Source organism: Aythya marila, assembly GCF_965140915.1.
Source record: "Aythya marila genome assembly, chromosome: Z".
In the NCBI taxonomy this organism is placed as follows: Eukaryota; Metazoa; Chordata; class Aves; order Anseriformes; family Anatidae; genus Aythya; species Aythya marila.
The window spans coordinates 79,828,174-79,846,431 of NC_139080.1; the positions used below are offsets into that span (position 1 = coordinate 79,828,174).

Genomic DNA, 18,258 nt, shown 5'->3' on the forward strand with positions numbered 1-18,258 from the left:
GTGGCAAGGTTTTGGTAGCAGGGGGCTATAGGGGTGGTTTCTGTGAGAAAGATCTAGAAGCTGCCCCATGTTTGGGAAGGGCCCCATTGTTTTCCAGGTCTGAGCCAATAAGCAATGTTGTTTGCGCCTCTGTGAGAGCATATTTAAGACAGGGAAAAAACGCTGCGCCAGACAGCAGCTGGGAGAGTGAAGGGAGTGAGGAACAGCCTTGCAGGTGCCAAGGTCAGTGTAGAGGGAGGGGGAGAGGTGCTCCAGGCGCCTGAGCAGAAGTCCCCTGTGGCCTGTGGTGAGGACCATGGTGAAGCAGGATGTCCCCCTGCAGCCCATGGAGTACCACGGTGGAGCAGGGTTCCATGCTGCAGCCCGTGGAGGAGACCACGGTGGAGCAGGTGGCCCTGCACCGACGGAGGCTGCCGCCTGTGGAAGACCCCTGCCGGAGCAGATTCCGGGCCGGACCTGTAGCCCGTGGAGAGGAGACCACGCAGGAGCAGGTGACCTGGCAGGAGCTGCTGCCCGTAGGGGAGCCAGGTTGGAGCAGTTTTCTCCTGAGGGATGGACCCCGTGGTACGGACCCATATCTGGAGCAGTTCTGGAAGAGCTGCTGCCTGTGGGAAGCCCACGCCGGATCAGTTCATCAAGGACTGCATCCCGTGGGTGGGACCCCACAGCACAGGGGACGAGAGTGACCGAGAAGGAGCAGCAGAGAAGAAGCACTGTAGACTGACCATAACCCCCATTCCCCCGTTCCCCTGCGCCGCTCGGGGGGAGGAGGTGGAAGAGGGTGGATGGGGGGGAAGGTGCTTTTGGTTTGCTTTTTCCTTTGTTTTCTCACTTCTCTCGCTTGTTAGTAATAGGCAATAAATCTTACTATCTCCTTATGCTGAGTCTGTTTTGCCCGTTACAATAATTACTGCGTGATTTTCTCGTCCTTATCTCAATCCTTGAGCCCTTTTCACATATTTTCTCCCCATTCCTCTTTGAGGAGGGGGAGTGAGAGAGTGGCTGTGGTGGAGCTCGGCTGCCCACTCGAGCGGAACCACGACAGTTGCACATTCCAGGTTCGGTCTCATCATTGTTAGTGAATGAAGCAAAATGAACTTGTTACTCTTATTCCTCCCCTTCTCTCTATGCATTGAAATGTGGCGATGTCCTTTTGTGTCAAAGTAATTTATCCCAGCTAGCCTTCGGCTTGACGTGAGTACACTAACAGAGTCCTATTGTACATCATGCATTTTACTTAGTTTTGCTTCTTTAAAATTAATTTCTATAGTAAGTCCTTTTCTAATTTTTCAGGACTTCATACCTTTCCAAAACTAGAATAAACTAGAAGTCCAATGTCCCATATTAAAAATCTGCAACAGTAACTGATCACTAATACCTAGGGCAAAACTAGCAAAAACATTCTTCCCAACAGAGAGAACTTTCTGAAGATCTTTTAGAAGAACCTGTTTGGAGATCAGCAGATTTAGATCATCCCCACTACAGATGTGGCAAATGAACCCTAGAATTATGGACACTTAACAGGAACTTAACCTTTTTAGCAGTTTGTTTAAATAAAAAACTAAAGAAATATCTTTTATCTAAACAAAACAAGCTCATCCTTGAACTCATCCTTCAGCATTTGCTATGCAGAATCATCTTTCCCATGAAGAAATTAAGAGAAACCTTTAACTACACAAACAGATTTAAAAAAAATACGCTTCTATATTGTCCTCATGGTGAAAGACTTGCTATTTCCATCTTCCAAAATAGCTTCACATTTTATGTTGACTTAAGCCAATACACAGCAGTTGTCTAACTTCCAGATGATAAAACATGAAAAATCACAAGAGAAGTCTACGGAAGCCTTACTGGCCAACAGAAATTGGAATCCAATGGACTTGCAAACAAGAATGACATATGACAAATGGCTTCAGAAGGGAGATAACATTCTCTGCCCCTTACACTCTGACTTCAGTACTGAACGTGGCAAAAATATATGAAGCACTATGACAGGAGTACATTAGAACTACAAATATTCCAAGTACAACAACAACAATAAAAGCCTAAATAAAAAGCATAAACAAAGCTAATCTCTTGAGAAATGGACAGAAAACAGCAGTACATACTCCAACAAAGACTATTTTGTTATTATGTAAAATGTTTTTATGGAATTCCGGTTAGATAATAGGCATTTTTTTGTCTTTTGAATGACTGACCGATGCTGGACACTTACAAAGTTTTAACTATTTCATTCTCAAGTATAGACTAGGAAAAAGTGAACAACTAATCCGTAATAAAATAAGACAATGTCTGTGAAATAAAGACATAACAGACCATGGAGAAAAAAAAATTAAAGTCTCCAGAAGGTAATTATACAAAAAAAAATGTACCTAAAATGTTAGCTATTAGGACCCATTTATATATCCTTGGGGAGACAAAAGCTTGTTCTAATTCTTCAAATGAATTTTTCCTGGAGAAGTACAGAAATGCATACACAATACTGTGTTTCCAAGAAAGCTGTTGGTTTTTTTGTTTGTTTGTTCATTCTTTATTATTCAAGACAATGTATTGTATTGGTTATTATAAACATATGTTGAAATAAAACAGCACTCGGGGCAATTTTGACCAGACTGATAATGATTCTAGTAATAAACATCAACATATGCACCATAGATGGTAGACAAAATACTAAGTGCAGATCAGCTGTTCAGTTCTCAACCAATACACAAGGGTTCTTCTTAACATCTGGACTACCCTCTCTTTGCCTAAATAAAATGTAACATCTATTCTAATAAGCAAACACATACAAGTGTACTTACTACATAGTTCCCAGGAGATGCTGAAGAATAAGGTATCTGAAACATCAACAGAAACAAAACAGTAATTTCTTTTGCAGTGTGATGGAGTCCAAACCTACATTTATGTACAGATGTAGCTTATTGTGTATTTGTTTAATTTATTTCAAATATATTGTTAAAGATGATGAAAACATACTATTGTCGTCAAATACAAACCCCTTTTCTCCCTTTTTCTTTTCAACAACTTGTCATTATAAGTATGCTCAAGTCTAAAATTTGCAATTTAGACATAAACTGAATTTAAAATCAAATACTTAAAAATATTTCTCCTTAAGAATACTGTGCTGTGGTTGCCACTCTAATTAAGTCAATATGAATAACATAATTCATACATTAAAATGTATGCAGGCTGAGGTCTGGTATCTGTTCCTATTCTTCTGTAATTAGTGAGGCATGCATTTGAGCAACAAACATCACTCTTAAGATACCAAATTACAAATTCCAGTACCATTTTCATTCCTTGCATCTATTACAAAATTTTATTATTATTGTGGGAGGCAGAATAAGCTCTGTAAAGATCTGCAAGCTAGAGTGAAAGGCTAAGCTGTAAGATTATTAATGTAATATGCTTTATAAGGTGGAAACTTAAGGAGCACAGACTTGCATGTAAGTCAATGGAACTGTAATATCATCCTGTACATGGACTGAATTTGTATGTTGTCATATGCACTTAATCTTGACTAGTGTCTGGACCATAAAAGGAAAGCAACTCTTGTTTCTTTCACCGTAGACGATACTGATTTTATTTCTTTGCATTACTCTTTCTTTTTTTCTTTTCTTTCCTTCTTTTATTTTATTTTTTTTTAACTTAAAGAACAGTGTTCTAATTTCATGTCAAATTCAATTATCGTATTTGTTACAAAGGACATAGGGAGAAATTGAATTACCTACGAACAACCCAGTTTTATTCTTTATGCAACAGTCTTTTCAGTGATTCTCTCTACAGAAACACAGAGCACAGCTATTATAGAAGGATAGGGTAAGAAGTAACTGAATTTAACCAAATGCAAAATTATTTTGCAGAATAAGCATCTTACATGTTTGTAGATAACTGATCAGCCAATTCATTTTCACATGTATCTATTACTAGACTTCTCAATAATTTTGTAAAGTGAGAATATTTCAACTGTCAGTTGAAAAATATCCTAACAACCATCTTATTTCAGTACACACAAAAGAAAACTGAGAAAGAGTTTCAGCTCTTTTTTTGTCATCCAGTTGTCATCCAGTATAATTAAAAATTCAAAATAAGGAACAGAAAGAACCAGTCTAGTCTGTTAAATCAGACCTACCTTATCCTGCTGCAAGTGCTAAAAAGGGAGACATTGAAGCTTTACCTTTGTATTTTCTGAAGAAATACCAGGTACTGTTTTTCACATGGGATACCTCCCTTCAAGCTGCTATTAGACTACCTCATTTTTTATTTGTTCCAATAAATTTCAATAACGTGCACTTCTTGTTACAAAAAGCATATTAAAATGGTTATGTCTACAATTCCACCTTCCCTAGTTACCAGGATCAAGTGTGCTTTTATTATATGAAATATGTGAGAACACATTAAGCTGATCTTCCCACGTTGTCATTTCTGTAGAGCTTGCAAGACAGACAGTTTTGTCCTAACTCTTCCTACTTGCACTAAAGGAAGCTAGAAAGTATAGAAGGTATTTTAAATATCCCCCAAGGTAGCCTTTGTGTTAGGGAAGGTCTGTAACTTATGTGGAGACACAGTGTGGCTGCATGATTATGAATAGAGCTGGATATTTTCAGGTCAGTGAGTTCTCTGTTAAGACATGCTCCCCACTTCACTGTTCCTATTCTGCCTTAGGATTAGTGGAAGTAAAAAACAAACAAACAAACAAACAAACAAACCCATGCATTATTTTTATTTGTTGAATTGATTTTTTTTTTTCCTGGTATGTTGATGAGAAATAATTCTCTGCATATAAGATGATTTTAGTATGTTTAAATATTTACTTACAGAATTGGCATTGGTTGGGTTTGGCCAAGGTCTACCACCACCAGGGCCCCTGTAAGAGAAGACGAACGATGAGACACAGAACAATCCCCAGGCTTCTGACCTGTTCTAAGGAAGCAAACGTTTCAAAGCAGTCTGTTTCCAGAGTAAGTTAAGAGATGGCTTTCTTCAGATGACATTAAAGAGTGATCATCAACGATAACTGCACCAAGCTACAGTGCTACAGAAAAGTTCCCGTTGTTGCACTACTTTCTTCGCTTCATCAGTATATGAGCTGATTTATTTATGACTACAGCCCTGCCATTTACATGTTAGACAGCTCGTGTCCTAACTCATTCTGTGTACGTGTGAGCTTTTCAGGACACCACCACCAGCAGCTACCCTGCCAGTGGCCAGCCTGGAGGTAGCCAAGCTCTGCACTGGTTCCAGGCACCTGCAAATTTAGGGAGCATCAGATGTGCCCCCCACCTTTTACATCCTCAATGGAATGATTGGAAAAACATTGCAAATTTGTGTCTCTTGAAATGCTTTTCTAGTGTTTGGGAAGAATTTAACTCTGTTTACAACATTTTAGTGTGCTACAAAAGTCGTGAAAAGAGTGAAATACCTGTTGCAAAATTCTTTAAGTTTCTCAGGGAGAGTGTTTTTCTTTCAACTTTATTAAAATTTTTATAACGTTTGAGGGAAGTATAACACATTCCATAAAAATCTCATTACAGTACAGATCAAAGCAGAAATTTACAAAAATATAGGTTTAATTTGAGTCATGAAACTGTATTCTTGCTTAAATAATGAAGTACCTTCCTGAAGAATTGTGGACACATGCACGTATTGAGTATGGGTCTAGAATACTGCACGTATAGCAAGGTTTCATTTGTGGAAAGAGTGCTTTCCTTACAAACATTTTGGTAACAACTATTCTTTAGAATAACAAGCTACAAAAAATGTGTTGCTCTAATATGTGTCTGAGAAGCACAGCAATTGGCTATATACATACATATATTTAATATATGTATTTATAAAAAAAATGAAAGCATGACACTTTAAGCCTACATTTTAAACACATCTAGATAGGTATCTAAAAATAGATTCCTACTCGACGAAGGATATGTTAGCTCCAGAGAAGTCCCAGAAACATTAAATTTATCAGAAACCAGGCAAAATGGATATTTCAGACTTCTCAGACATTCTTGTTACGCTTGGCTCAAACAGTGTATTTATGATTAAGTAGCAGTTTCCTAGCAGGAGGGACAAGAGTGCAACAAGCCAAGGAAGTCTTTGATAAAGCTTGCTCAGACTAAACATCAGACGGATGCTAAGAGCAAAACAGAATGGGGAAAGGAAAGAGAAAAAACTCTCCAGACAGAGCATCTTTTTTTCTTTCTCACAACTCGGGCTATTCTTTTGAGTTTCTCATTCTTAGCTGAAATCAGAAATATAGTTTGGTGTACTTGAGGGTACTAGGCAGTCTTGAGGGAACTAAACCATATGGGAAGCAAAATCTCCATGTTTTACAGTCATAACAAGTGAATAACCATAATTATCCCTGGTAGCATTACAAACTTCTAGTTATTTATAAATAAGACAAATTCGTGTTTTGAGAGCCCTGACAACTGAAAGGCTGAGGAGATGACAAAGCCATTGCATTAAAAATGGCATTTTGGCCTCATTAGCTTTAGAAAAGGGACATTAGCTGCAATAGCTTACCAGATTTGGAAGAGTGATTTAAATGCAGAGATAAAAGTAGATTTTATTAATGAGTTCAGGAAGTATTCTATTTTAAAGTTTTGCAAAAGTAAAAACAATAAGTACATATTGTTGCTTGAGGGATTTAATATTGAATCTCTCATTTTTTTATTGCATTGTTGGCGAAACTATTACGAAGAAATTATCTCAAACAATGAACTGAAATAAATCAAGTGAATCATTCCATCTTATGAAGCTCACATTTATGGGAGGTTGGAAAACAGAATTGTAGGAGAGGGTCTTTTTGCTGAAACACTTCCCCACTAGAAAAGGAAGACATTTCTGAGTGCATTTTTCTCAGCTTCAGTGGTCCTTCCATGAAGGTTAAAAATCCATCACCCTAGCAGTCATCCATGGGTTGCTTCATGCAGCATGTTTGCTGGAAGATACCTCCATGAGGGCTTTTAGCAATGGCCAGTGGCTACCTTACTCTAGCCAGGAAAGGGACTCATGGCATCATGCAAGCACTGCCTAATACAAGTGGATTTTGCAGACGCAACACTCTGCTAATAATAACACGGGAAACATTAGGTGATCCTTTTCTTCTTTTCTGTCACATCCCGTATGTGGTTTGTTGGAACCTCTTTTTCTGAGAAACCAGCAGTATTTGCAACAACACTGGAAGTTGGTTTTCACCACAAAACCCGGCAATTGTTTGTGTGACATTAAATGACACAAAGATATCTACTGAAAAACATCATATGGAAAATGGCCATGACTACACTGCAGATTACTGTGAAGCATGGAGAAGTTAAAAAGCTGACTCAGATACACGACTGGGTTAGCCACAGCAACATGGAAATTTAGGAGGGTTTTATGAGAAGACTGGGAAACAAATTCTTCTCAACATCATGGTACCTCTGGTGAGCATGCAAGTTTTGTGTAAAGCTAAACGCATGTAATGCCTGAGTTATCCTGCAGGCTGTACTACTGCTGCTTCCAGTGAGGAAACTCACCTTTCATCTAAAAAGCTGTTAGAATTTGCAGATTTACTGGAAGTCATGGACAGCTCTAAGTATAGACTCAGAAAACTCTGTAGCAGATTCTGCTTGAAAGCCATATGGTTTATATAGAGCATAATGTTGTTAGCTTATAAAACACATAAAAAAGCTACCTGCATTTTTTTTTCCAATTCAATGCAAGCTATTTTTTTTTTCTTTTATAAAAATGTTTATTTTGGAAGTATCAATAGGCTCATAAAAGATTATTATGATTGCTCTGCTTCCAAAATATGAGTAATTTACACAATATCTACCACTATGACTAATTGCAACTGCAGTTGAGGTTAGTCCTGTACCCCTGACCACAGCACATGGAGAAATTAAGTCCAGCATTTCAGTTTCCTAATTGGCAAATACATCCCATCAGAAATTAAACCTCTAGATACAAGTTTGTGAGCTGCAGTTAAAAAATAAAATCACATTTTTTTCCCTTTCAGGCATGAATGAGATATTCTTAGTGCCTGATACAGCACTGCAGGTCACACAGGCCATTAAAAAGTGCCAGAAAAATGCAACAGTGCTCCCTGAAATTTGCCATCTTGTTTCTAAAGAGCAGGTTTCCATGAAGAAATAATATCTTACTAAAAATGGCTACACGAAGTTTCAGCTTAAAACCTTGTAGGTAAAACAAGGTTATTTTTTAAAAGATACAGGATATGCATCTACTGTTTAAAGCAGTAATCTGATATGCACTACCTATGATGGAGCAAGGAATTATTTAAAAATACTACATTTGTGAAGTATATGTTCATGAAGTGAAATACTGTCTATGAGCTCTAAGGCTAGCTGCTACCATTTTTCACAATAAAGAACATTTTCTCATCCAGAAAAATGTAAAATTGCATTTGGCTGATATTCTGCTCTTAGCCAGAACAGCTTCCTTTGAAGCTTTCCCAGGAGAAAAAGCTGGATTTTGAAATGGCATCTGCTTTTTGTAGAGTACATGCTTTTATATTTTAACATTGCCAGAAAGCCAAAAACATCGAACACAACAGTGCAAAACCTTAATGTATGATATATGGCTATGTGAAGACAAACATAAGTTAACATAAGGCAATAGTTTTATGTATAGTTATCTTCTTTTCCTAGAAATGTAAGTACACTAAATGATGTACAGCTTTCTCAGAGCTGTGCATTAGGTGAATTGTAAGGGGTAATACAGAGAATGAGTTGAATGCACAAAGGTGCATCTGTTGCTACTGCCCACAGGTCATTTGCAGGTGTGCTCTGCCTTGATCCTGTATGCAGAACAGGCCTGAAGATGAGTCCTTACTATGGCTTCAGGGTAACAACAAACCTGACAGCAGAAACTTTACAATAAGGAATGAACGTGATGTCTAGAAATAAAATTAAAGGAAGCCCACACCACATCGATGCCTTTGTTCTCCTTTGGATCAGCGTATGTCCCTCCATTTGATACAAGAAAAAGTAATGTTTGGTTTCATTAGAAAAAAAATATAATATATATATATATATAAAACATTCATGTGAGCAAGGCAATATTCTAACTCCAAAGGTCTGCGTTTCAGCATGTAGCAGGGGTCAGCATATGCTATAGCATAATACTGCAGGATGAGCACTTTGGACTCCCTTATGCCTCCAGCATGCACTGTAATATACCAAGGGGCAGCAGGAAGTCTTTTCAAAACCAAGCAAGTGTACTCCAGCTGAGCTGGAGGAAAGACGAGGTTTGTAAAAAATGTACAGAAGTGCAGCACATGCCTGATAAGACAAGGAGACTGCTACGGGTATGGCTTCCTAACTGCTGTTCTACCTGGTGTTCTTCTCAGAAGACCAAACACTCTATCAAAGCTCATGAATTCCCTAACCAAAGGTCTCCAGTTCAGGGCATCCCCTTTAACATACAAGTTCAAAGGAAAATGTGCTTCTCCATTACTGATTTAAAAGAACATGATCTATGGATGCTTACTGACTCAACACAAGATGAAACCTGCTTATTAAATGCTGCCACACGGAAAATGTTACTATTTCAACCCATAACCATCTCCTTTCTTTATGGCAAACAAGAAGTTCTTTTTGTCAGAAAACATGTTTGTTTGTTCTTTCTATGTGAAGAATAAACAAATTCTTCCCATCTCTCATTTATGTGGATAAGTATCCTCAAAATACCTTATCTGTCCTCAGTTTTAATTCCAGAACATTTTATTTTAGGAAGCTACATTTTCTTTTCTTAAAACTAAATCTCCTCTTGGGGACAATCTGTGTAGTGCTTATATTATACTCACACTGAATTTCAATATCTAAATATTTTTTTCTACATCAATTTTATTTAAAAGAAGAAATGCCTACCCTTGGGAAGTTTCCTAAAATTGTCTGGAGTCCGATATATGATGCACATGATAGAGTTATGCCAAACTTTAGATTTTATTTTATTTGCTTCAAAAAATCAAAGTCTGTCCAGAAATCAGAAAAAATGAAGGACATGCCAGATTAGACTTTTTTTAATGGTATTATCTATCTCAATACTCAATTTCCAGGTAATAACCTCTGGTCTGTGTTACACTAACAGTAATTATAGCAGCACCTTAAAATTTCAGAATCTCTTATGAGAGAAATCTATATATATATATAATACAAGGAGCTTTTTTTTTTTTTTTTTTTTTTTTAAATAATTATAAAAACAACTCCAGGCAAGCAAAGATTTATGGCAAGCGAAGAAGATTTCTCATCTTGAGTCAGTTGCTATACTAAAATCCATAGCTTAAATCTAGACTACTATATTAGTCTAGATACAGTAATTTTATATCTAAACATTTTCTACATGCCTACAAAGAGGTGTTGTCTACCTGTGTAAATGGAATAATGCAATCCAATAACTAAATGCACATTTGGAATAAATCAATATAGCTAAACTGAACTCGGTTGATATCACTTTATACTAGATGATAATCCAGCCCCAGGAGTACATAGAAATACTAGAAAACTTACACTCATATCTGGAGTACTGTTCTATACATTTAGAGTGGAAATAAACATAATAATCGAAATAAAGGCAGTAACAAAGAAAGAATCATCCACACTTTTTCATTCAAATATGTTTGTGGTTTTTTTTTTCTGTTTTACAAAAAGCTCTAGACAGTAGTGTTATTTTGCTAAAATTATGTTTCGTCATTTTGCAGAGAAGGACCATACCTGTACCATTCTTTACAAAAAGTAAAGTAAAACCATAAATGATTATAATGTCACTGGTAAAAAAATGCATACATGGAAATATCAGTAACTGTACTGACAAAATATTCCCAGAATTTTAACTTTGACTTGTGAAAAAATCTCAGTGATTGTGCAGACTTGAAGGAACAGCAAAGGAGGCTGTTAGAAATGCATGCAGAAGAAGCATGCTGCTGCAGGTTCACTTTTTTTCAGTTGCAGTTATTAGTCATCAAAGCACTTTACTTATCAAAGCATGCTCTCCCTTGTGTTATGTAACCCAAATGTTACTTCCACAATGAAACAATGATTTTCTAAATATTAAAAGATTTTATTATTGTGCTTACATGTTCATTCCAGGCATCCCCGGGCCACCTAAAGCATTCAGTGGGGGTCTCATTGCACCTCCATAGTTCTGCAATGATAACCAAGGGTCAGACTACCACAAAACAAAAAAACAAAACCAAAGAGGAGGGGGAAAGAAAGGACAGCAGGTTAATGATATCCCTATACAACTGCTGACTGGATAGGCCAATGCAATTCATTCTTTCAGGAGTTTCCATTGTTGACTTTAAAAACAATACTGTTATCCCCAAGGAGAAAGAATTACATTTACTACTCAAACAATAGGAATACAATAAGAATACTTAAAATGCAAATCCTTACAGGAGGAAATATTTACACAACTAGATATCAAGTCAATGGCCAGAGGGACAGCTTTTAAAACGTATTCAACTTTTATAACAAGGAAGCTCATTCAAAATCAGTAACCCGGACTTAGGTTCTGAGATTTCTACGTAATGGAATTTAAATAGAATTGTTTTTATTAGACTCTGTTAGGGTATCAAGAAATGCTTGTTTAAAATTACACCATATGACATCACTTTTATAACATACAGCATAACCATTACATTTCTCTTCTAATCAGTCAATTCTAATGTCCAGTGTGACTAATACAAAAATTACTTAATATGATAATGACTGTCATAGCATTGCCAACAAACGGATTGCCCATTGCCTATGAAATCAGAGTTTATGGTCTGATCACATTATGACAAAAATTTAACTGTACTGTTTACATGAAAAACTATAATTATTTTAATTCAGATGAATACAAGCAGAACAGTCTATCTCTGCTCACAATCTTAATGAATTCTGTATTCCGTGTTAATTTTTCTTACTTTTTTTTTCTATATTTTTTCTGATATTCCAAAGAAATGGATAATAGCATATTTTCTAAACTGAATATTATTGACTTTAACATGTTGGTTGTGCACTTTGGAAAGCAAGGGGATAAGCAAATGATTTACTTAAAAATACTTAACTCATTGTTGCTGTCTTTTTTCCAATAATAAAAATGAATACACATTAATTGTTATACTATACAACTATACTATAAAATGCAAAATCTATATGACCTAGGCTTATGGGTATTCTCTGTAATGGTCCCATTCACAAAGCCATGTAAACATGACATCATGAATACATGGGAGAAATCCTACAGAGGTATTCAAATTATCAATCTGGTCCTGTTTATGAGTATAGTGATTACAGATAAACTAGTTATCTAGAACTGAAATGGAACTAGGAGAGGAAGTCCCACTGCTAACAACAGAAACCCAAAATATAAAATTTTCTTCATTGTTAGACAGTCCTGAAAGTGTACCATACAAAGCTGGTTTGCAAGAACACATCCAGAGGTTGTAAATAGAGGTCCTCTTCCAGAGCAGCAATTCTATGATTCTACGATCCAGCAGTGCCATCTGAAGATACTATTATCCATAGCGGCCGGACATAAATCACTACTCATTCCTGAACTTTTGTGAGCAGCAGGCAGATTGATTGGTGTGCATGCTCAATCAAAAGTCAGCCAGAATAACTCAAATCTCCTGTTACACCTAAGTTGTCCTAGAAAATTTTGCCTGAACCACTGCTCTCGGAACTGTAGGGCAGTCACTGGTGGGTAGTCAAAGCAGCTGGGTGCAGTAACATCTTCAGTTGGCACTACTGGATCTGGAAGAGAACACAGGCCAACTATATATAAAAAAAAAACAACAGTAGTTCCAGATCTATTTTATTTAATTTTCCCATCTTGATTTGGAGTGCTGAGCCATTCTCCCTATTTGGCCTGTTGGGTATCTCCCCTCCTTATTTTAGTTTTGGAATGATTTGCGTAGACCAGGGTTAAAGATCTTTATGGAATCCTGCATGACTGGAAGACTCCTAATCAAATGTACTTCTAACTCTAATTACTGCTAATTCTAATCAAATGTACTCTTTCATCCTAAAATAAGAGCACTTTCATTAAGGCTACTGATACACATGTTCTTTTAGCTGCAGCTATGCTCTCTGCCCTAATTTGTTCCTTGCAGATTTTACTTAAAGTCACCACCACCACTGTTTTTCTGGTAGTTTAGTTGTTCATAAAAGGGCTCCCTAACATCAGGTGGTCTAAATGAGACAGATTAGCCAAGACTTGTTTTTTAAATATTTAAGATAACCCAATTATTTTTGACTTGAATGCATTAGGAAGCACATGAGAAGCTCACCAGCAAGTATGAGGGACTGAGTGTAAGTAGCCCATTACAACGTGCAGGGAGCACCTTGAACAGGTGGTGTACCTGTCGCTTGAAAAAACCTGAACCTAATTCTTTGTAGCTCTTCACACATTCAAGCATTTACAACAGTCCTCAGCTTTCAGCTTCATGTTTTTTTAGTTTGGAAAGCTGTGGAATCATAAAACACAAAATGCTGAGACAAGCATTTCTGTATCACTACATTAAGTGCTTCCCAAGTCCACTGCCTGTGCAGCCAGGTAGCTGAGCCTCACATTCTGAGCACACCTAGGTCAACTTTACAGCACTGTAGCAAGAGGACCTTAAAGTAGGTGTGAAAGATCCATCAAATTTGTTTTTAGAACTGCATTCTGAGAAGATCCTAAAAACAACACATGAAGATGGATGATAATCCATTTATAGAAAAGTTTGAGTTATAAGCTCAAATTTGTGTAGCTAAGTTACATTTTCCCCATTTTAAGAGGATATTTTGTAAAGAAAGAAAGATGAACTTTACAAAAATACTGGATTTTAAGAGAGAGCAAAAATGAAAAAAATCATCCTTATAAGAACTGGCATGAGATTTGCCGGCTGTGTGACTAATGGTGCTGCATAAAGTATCAGCTCAATCTCATATGGCAGTGCTGCAAAGCTTCTCTTTCTACCTCCAAAACGTAAGTTGTAAATAAACTTCAATGCTACAGAAAAAACAACAAATGTTTAATAACAGTTTGTTGGTCACACAGCAGACGTTGTGTTAAACTGAACAACTGGTTTCTACCAAGAAGGCACAAAAGTGTAAAGGCAGTTATGAACAGATTTGAAAGGCAATGCTATTTAATCATTTAAAATTCACTTTCTATTCCAAGGAACAAAGAATCCACTAGAGAGATTATCTGAAATGGAAAGCAAAAATGCAAAGTGTGGGCACAACAAGCACACTATAAACAAAATACTGGCAACATTGCTATAAAACAGCACTACCTATATTTTCTCTCACTGAGAGAGCTGACAAAATATAAAATAATATTTTGGTTCATGTTTCAGGTACATATCGGAATAAATTTATTTTCTACCTCAGTATATTATTAAAATGCATTACTGACAAATATCCACTAATATTTTGCATTTTTGAGGAGAGTGCTAATATACAATTACAACCAGGTCAGCACCATGGAGAAGGCAGGTTCTTGCAATCCAAGATTGCTTCACTCCTTGAAATTAAAGCTGGAGGAATGTTTATGATTGATATGATTGATATAGGGCAAAAATAGCAGCATTAACTGCTAGCATAATTTTATATTAAAATCTTTCTGGTACTCACTAAAAATCTGTCTCAATAGTGGATGAAGAAAAACTTTACTTTTTTTTGTTGTTGTTTGTTTTTTGTTACAGTTTGCCTAAGATGGTAATACTGTGAGATGAACTCTTCCCTCCTTAACAGCATGATCAAATAGGGTGGGAGTAAGAGGAAACACCTGCTCAATACTTGGGCCTCTTTGCAAACCCTAGCCTTTCATTACAGGATACATTAGCTGTAGGAAAAACACAACTTTCCTGAAATAAGCAAGCTAAGGGACGCCTTCTAATTTCAAATCTGAATTAAAATTACTAATTCTTGAACTTTAGACTTTGTAAAGCTGCAATTAGAAATTCATTTTTAACAGAGATAAATTTTATTTTTAAATGGGTTTAGAGGTACAAGTCCTGGTTCAAGCTATGCAGAACTAGAGTAATACAGTATAAGTACAGATCTCTCAATAAAAATTGATTTCTATTTGCAGAAGGTACCTGTGGTCCTAAAGGAACCATTCCTCTTGGAGGAGTCATTCTCTGCATTGGCCCACCCATGTTAGGATGCCCTGCAAATAAAATTATGTAATTTTAAAAACCATGCAAAATACAAGCATCTTCTAAATCAACTTTGATGAGTCATTCTTTCCTATTTTACAAAAAGCTTAAAAAGCTGCAGTACACTTTGAAACACAGGGAAAAAGATATGGGTTTAGAAAGACAGCACTTTTGTATGCTCCAAATATTTCATTCACCTTGCTGCCGTGTTGGGTCCATCCCGCTAGGCAATAATGGCTGACTTCCTGGGACACCTCCAAGTGCCTGCAGGCATAGAAACTGTATTACAAGGACATAATACACTGAAAATCATGTTAAACAGATAATACAGGTGTTTTGTTTTTTAATTCCCAGATGTTTCTTTGCAGTCAAGAGTCATGCATAAGAGTTTACGTTCCTAAATGTCCTAATTAAATGTCCTAAATGTCCAACAACCCGAACTATGGATTTCATAAACAAGCTCTTGGACTTCCTTGAAATTACGTATAAATCTTCAAAATATGACCCCACTATTTTGCCTTTTTTCTCCAATTATTGCTTTGCTTTAGCTTACCTATCATTTAACCTCAGATCATTGCCTATTTCTTGGCTACAGGGCAATTTATCCTAAGTTTGTACCCTTACAGTTTTCCCTTTTAACCATTATTTTAACATCTTCCCTTAAGAGGACAGAATGTGGGCACCATGATGTCCACCGAGAGTGAGACATATCAGTTTGCCAGCCACACAGCATTCAAAGGGGTAAGGCAAAGCAGCACTGTGATATGCAAGAGGTTTTATCATCCACTCTCCCCCTCCTTTGAAGGGTATCAGTGCTAAAATAAGATTTTAATTCATCTACGGGAGAAAACAACAGTCACAGCACTTGCTCCTATAAGCTTGCCTTCAAGTACGAAGATACACCGAGTTGTTATTTCACCTCTGGTCCAATCAAATGCATTATTTTTATGTCCCTAAATTTTTACCTGCCCTCCGGGTTTTTAGCAACTGATTTTGGTTTACAGCTAATTTCTACAGTCTCTTACAGTCTAGTCAACTAGAACAATGCTTTTATGAATGATCTTTGCAGCTGACCCACAAAGCACTATTTAAAATTTCAAAACAGTAATATGTTCTCAGTAAAAATGTGTCTGGAATGAGTAAATCCTGTATTATGAAAGTTATCTACTCATGTAGCACAGGTAATTGCTTACTGAGTGAATGGATAAGTTACTGGTGACCTGGAAACACTGTGGTACTTTTGGATATGTACAAAGGGGAGCTTATCTGCAAACACTCTGTGGTTTACTTCCATAACAGTTGGGGACTTCAAATTTAGAATGTGCATTATTACATCGGGTTAACACCAAGTCAAAAGGTGTTCTATAGTAACGTTATGGAATGAACACAGTCTGAAACAACATCGTTTAAATCTGGGTTTTACATTTACTTCAGTGCCTTAGAGTCAGGATGATGTGTAAGAAGTAGACATGAAATACACAGAGATGTGTCTACTCACGCATTGTCAATACTATTGCAGGACTAGGTCTTGCAGGGCACGACGGAGCCCTGGAGGCAGCCTTGGGGCACTCATGTGGCACTCAGTGTTTAGTAATGTTCCTTGCTGTGGAGCACAGGTCCATCTCGGATACCCCTACACAACTGGGTGTGCCCTGCATCAGACCTCCTTGCCCAAAATACACTCCCTACGGCTATGCATTGAGGGATGGAGTTATAGTTAGGGTGGGAGTCAACTCCGATGCTTACTTGCTTCCTGGTAACCAAAACATCAGTGTTAAAGCTGCATTACAGTAGTTCATTATTTCCACACGCTGTTCATCCATGCTATAACTCAAATAAGGGTAGCGTTGCTCTGAGCAGTAACTCACAAATGCAGCAGAATGCAAATGAATTGCAAGAGCTGCACTCCACAAACATTATGTTACATCTCTACACCAAAAATGTCAGAATGTGCAGACAAAAATGCTTCTGAAACTAAAGCTGGAGGCTGGCAGCAGTTTTACAGCATTTGCCACATCCAGCTTCTACCTGCCAGTATTTGCACAGCTCAGAAACACAGAAACAGAAACAAACGAACAAGCGACACCCAAACTCTGGTGTACCTTTGGCTAAGATGAAAATGGTTTACTGAAAGGCGCAAAAATCAGAAAGATGCTTTGTACTGAATTACAGTACACTGTAACAAACACTTAACTAAGCACTCTGGATGGATGACATTGCACTCATATTGTCCCCTGATGGCCATTTCCACAATGTTAATTTTAAGTCACCCATTTATCTCCTGACGAAGAAGCTATGCTACAGCTAACTTAACCTCCTCTCAAACATCACTGAGTGGAACATCTGAAGAAGTGTTGCAACTTGAAATGTCCATCTCACTGAAATCTGAAGTTCAACTTCCTGGCAATATTGTGCCAGTGCTCAAGCCAAGCGCTCATTGTGATACACAGATATAAAAAAGACAGAAACTGGGGTGGAATAGAACAGCCTCCTCATCGATACGTCAAAGGCAGTCCTGGAAGTCTACGTTTCACAAAAAAGATATTACGGCCTTCCTATCAACCTTTCCCAATCTTGCAAATGACCCAGTTTTTCTCTCAGAGTTCCACTGGCATTTTTCTGTCTGCTTATCACTAACATTTCAACTGCTGACATCCATTTTCTCCTCTTCTGTCTGCACTAAGAAGAACTTAAAATACAAACTCTATCTGTTTCCAGAACCATCTTTTCACAGATGGGCCAATAAAGGTCTCTGCCGACGAACAGCAGCTCATTACTCATTCTTGTTACACTAGCATGCATACCCTTTGGTGGAGATGAGAGAAAAGTGGGAATTTGATGCTTTTATAAAGTCCTCAGAGTGCCTGTAAGAGCCATAACGCACTTGATAACTGCTTCTCACTGATCATCCCCACGTTTACTGTGGAGTAAATATACTTTACGCATCCCACAAAGAATAGAAGGGAGTGATGTATTTTATGTAGAATTAAGTAAAGCAATTCTCAGAGGTAACTGTGTAGTGTTGGAAGGAAAGTTTAGAGAACGTAACGTCTATGGAGATGCTTTGCCTTCATCTTAGCAGGCAGCAAAACCTGGCTGAGGTTAATGCAGCTCTCTACAAG

At 37.3% G+C, this 18,258-nt stretch overlaps 1 protein-coding gene across 10 annotated transcripts in view; it reads right to left on the reverse strand.

Annotated features, from left to right (window-relative positions):
* The window catches only part of SSBP2 (single stranded DNA binding protein 2), a 190,277-nt gene that overhangs the window by 32,882 nt on the left and 139,137 nt on the right, over positions 1 to 18,258 (reverse strand). For all 10 annotated transcript variants that reach the window (XR_014319371.1, XR_014319372.1, XM_082783536.1 and 7 more), the window contains 5 exons: positions 15,334 to 15,400; positions 15,077 to 15,147; positions 11,078 to 11,145; positions 4,819 to 4,867; positions 2,802 to 2,837 (listed from right to left, as the gene is read on the reverse strand). Coding sequence is in view for 8 of the 10 variants with exons in the window: in XM_082783536.1 (XP_082639662.1) it covers positions 2,802 to 2,837; positions 4,819 to 4,867; positions 11,078 to 11,145; positions 15,077 to 15,147; positions 15,334 to 15,400 (291 nt within the window). In the remaining 2 variants the exon portion in view is untranslated. The remainder of the gene's footprint in view (positions 1 to 2,801; positions 2,838 to 4,818; positions 4,868 to 11,077; positions 11,146 to 15,076; positions 15,148 to 15,333; positions 15,401 to 18,258) is intronic.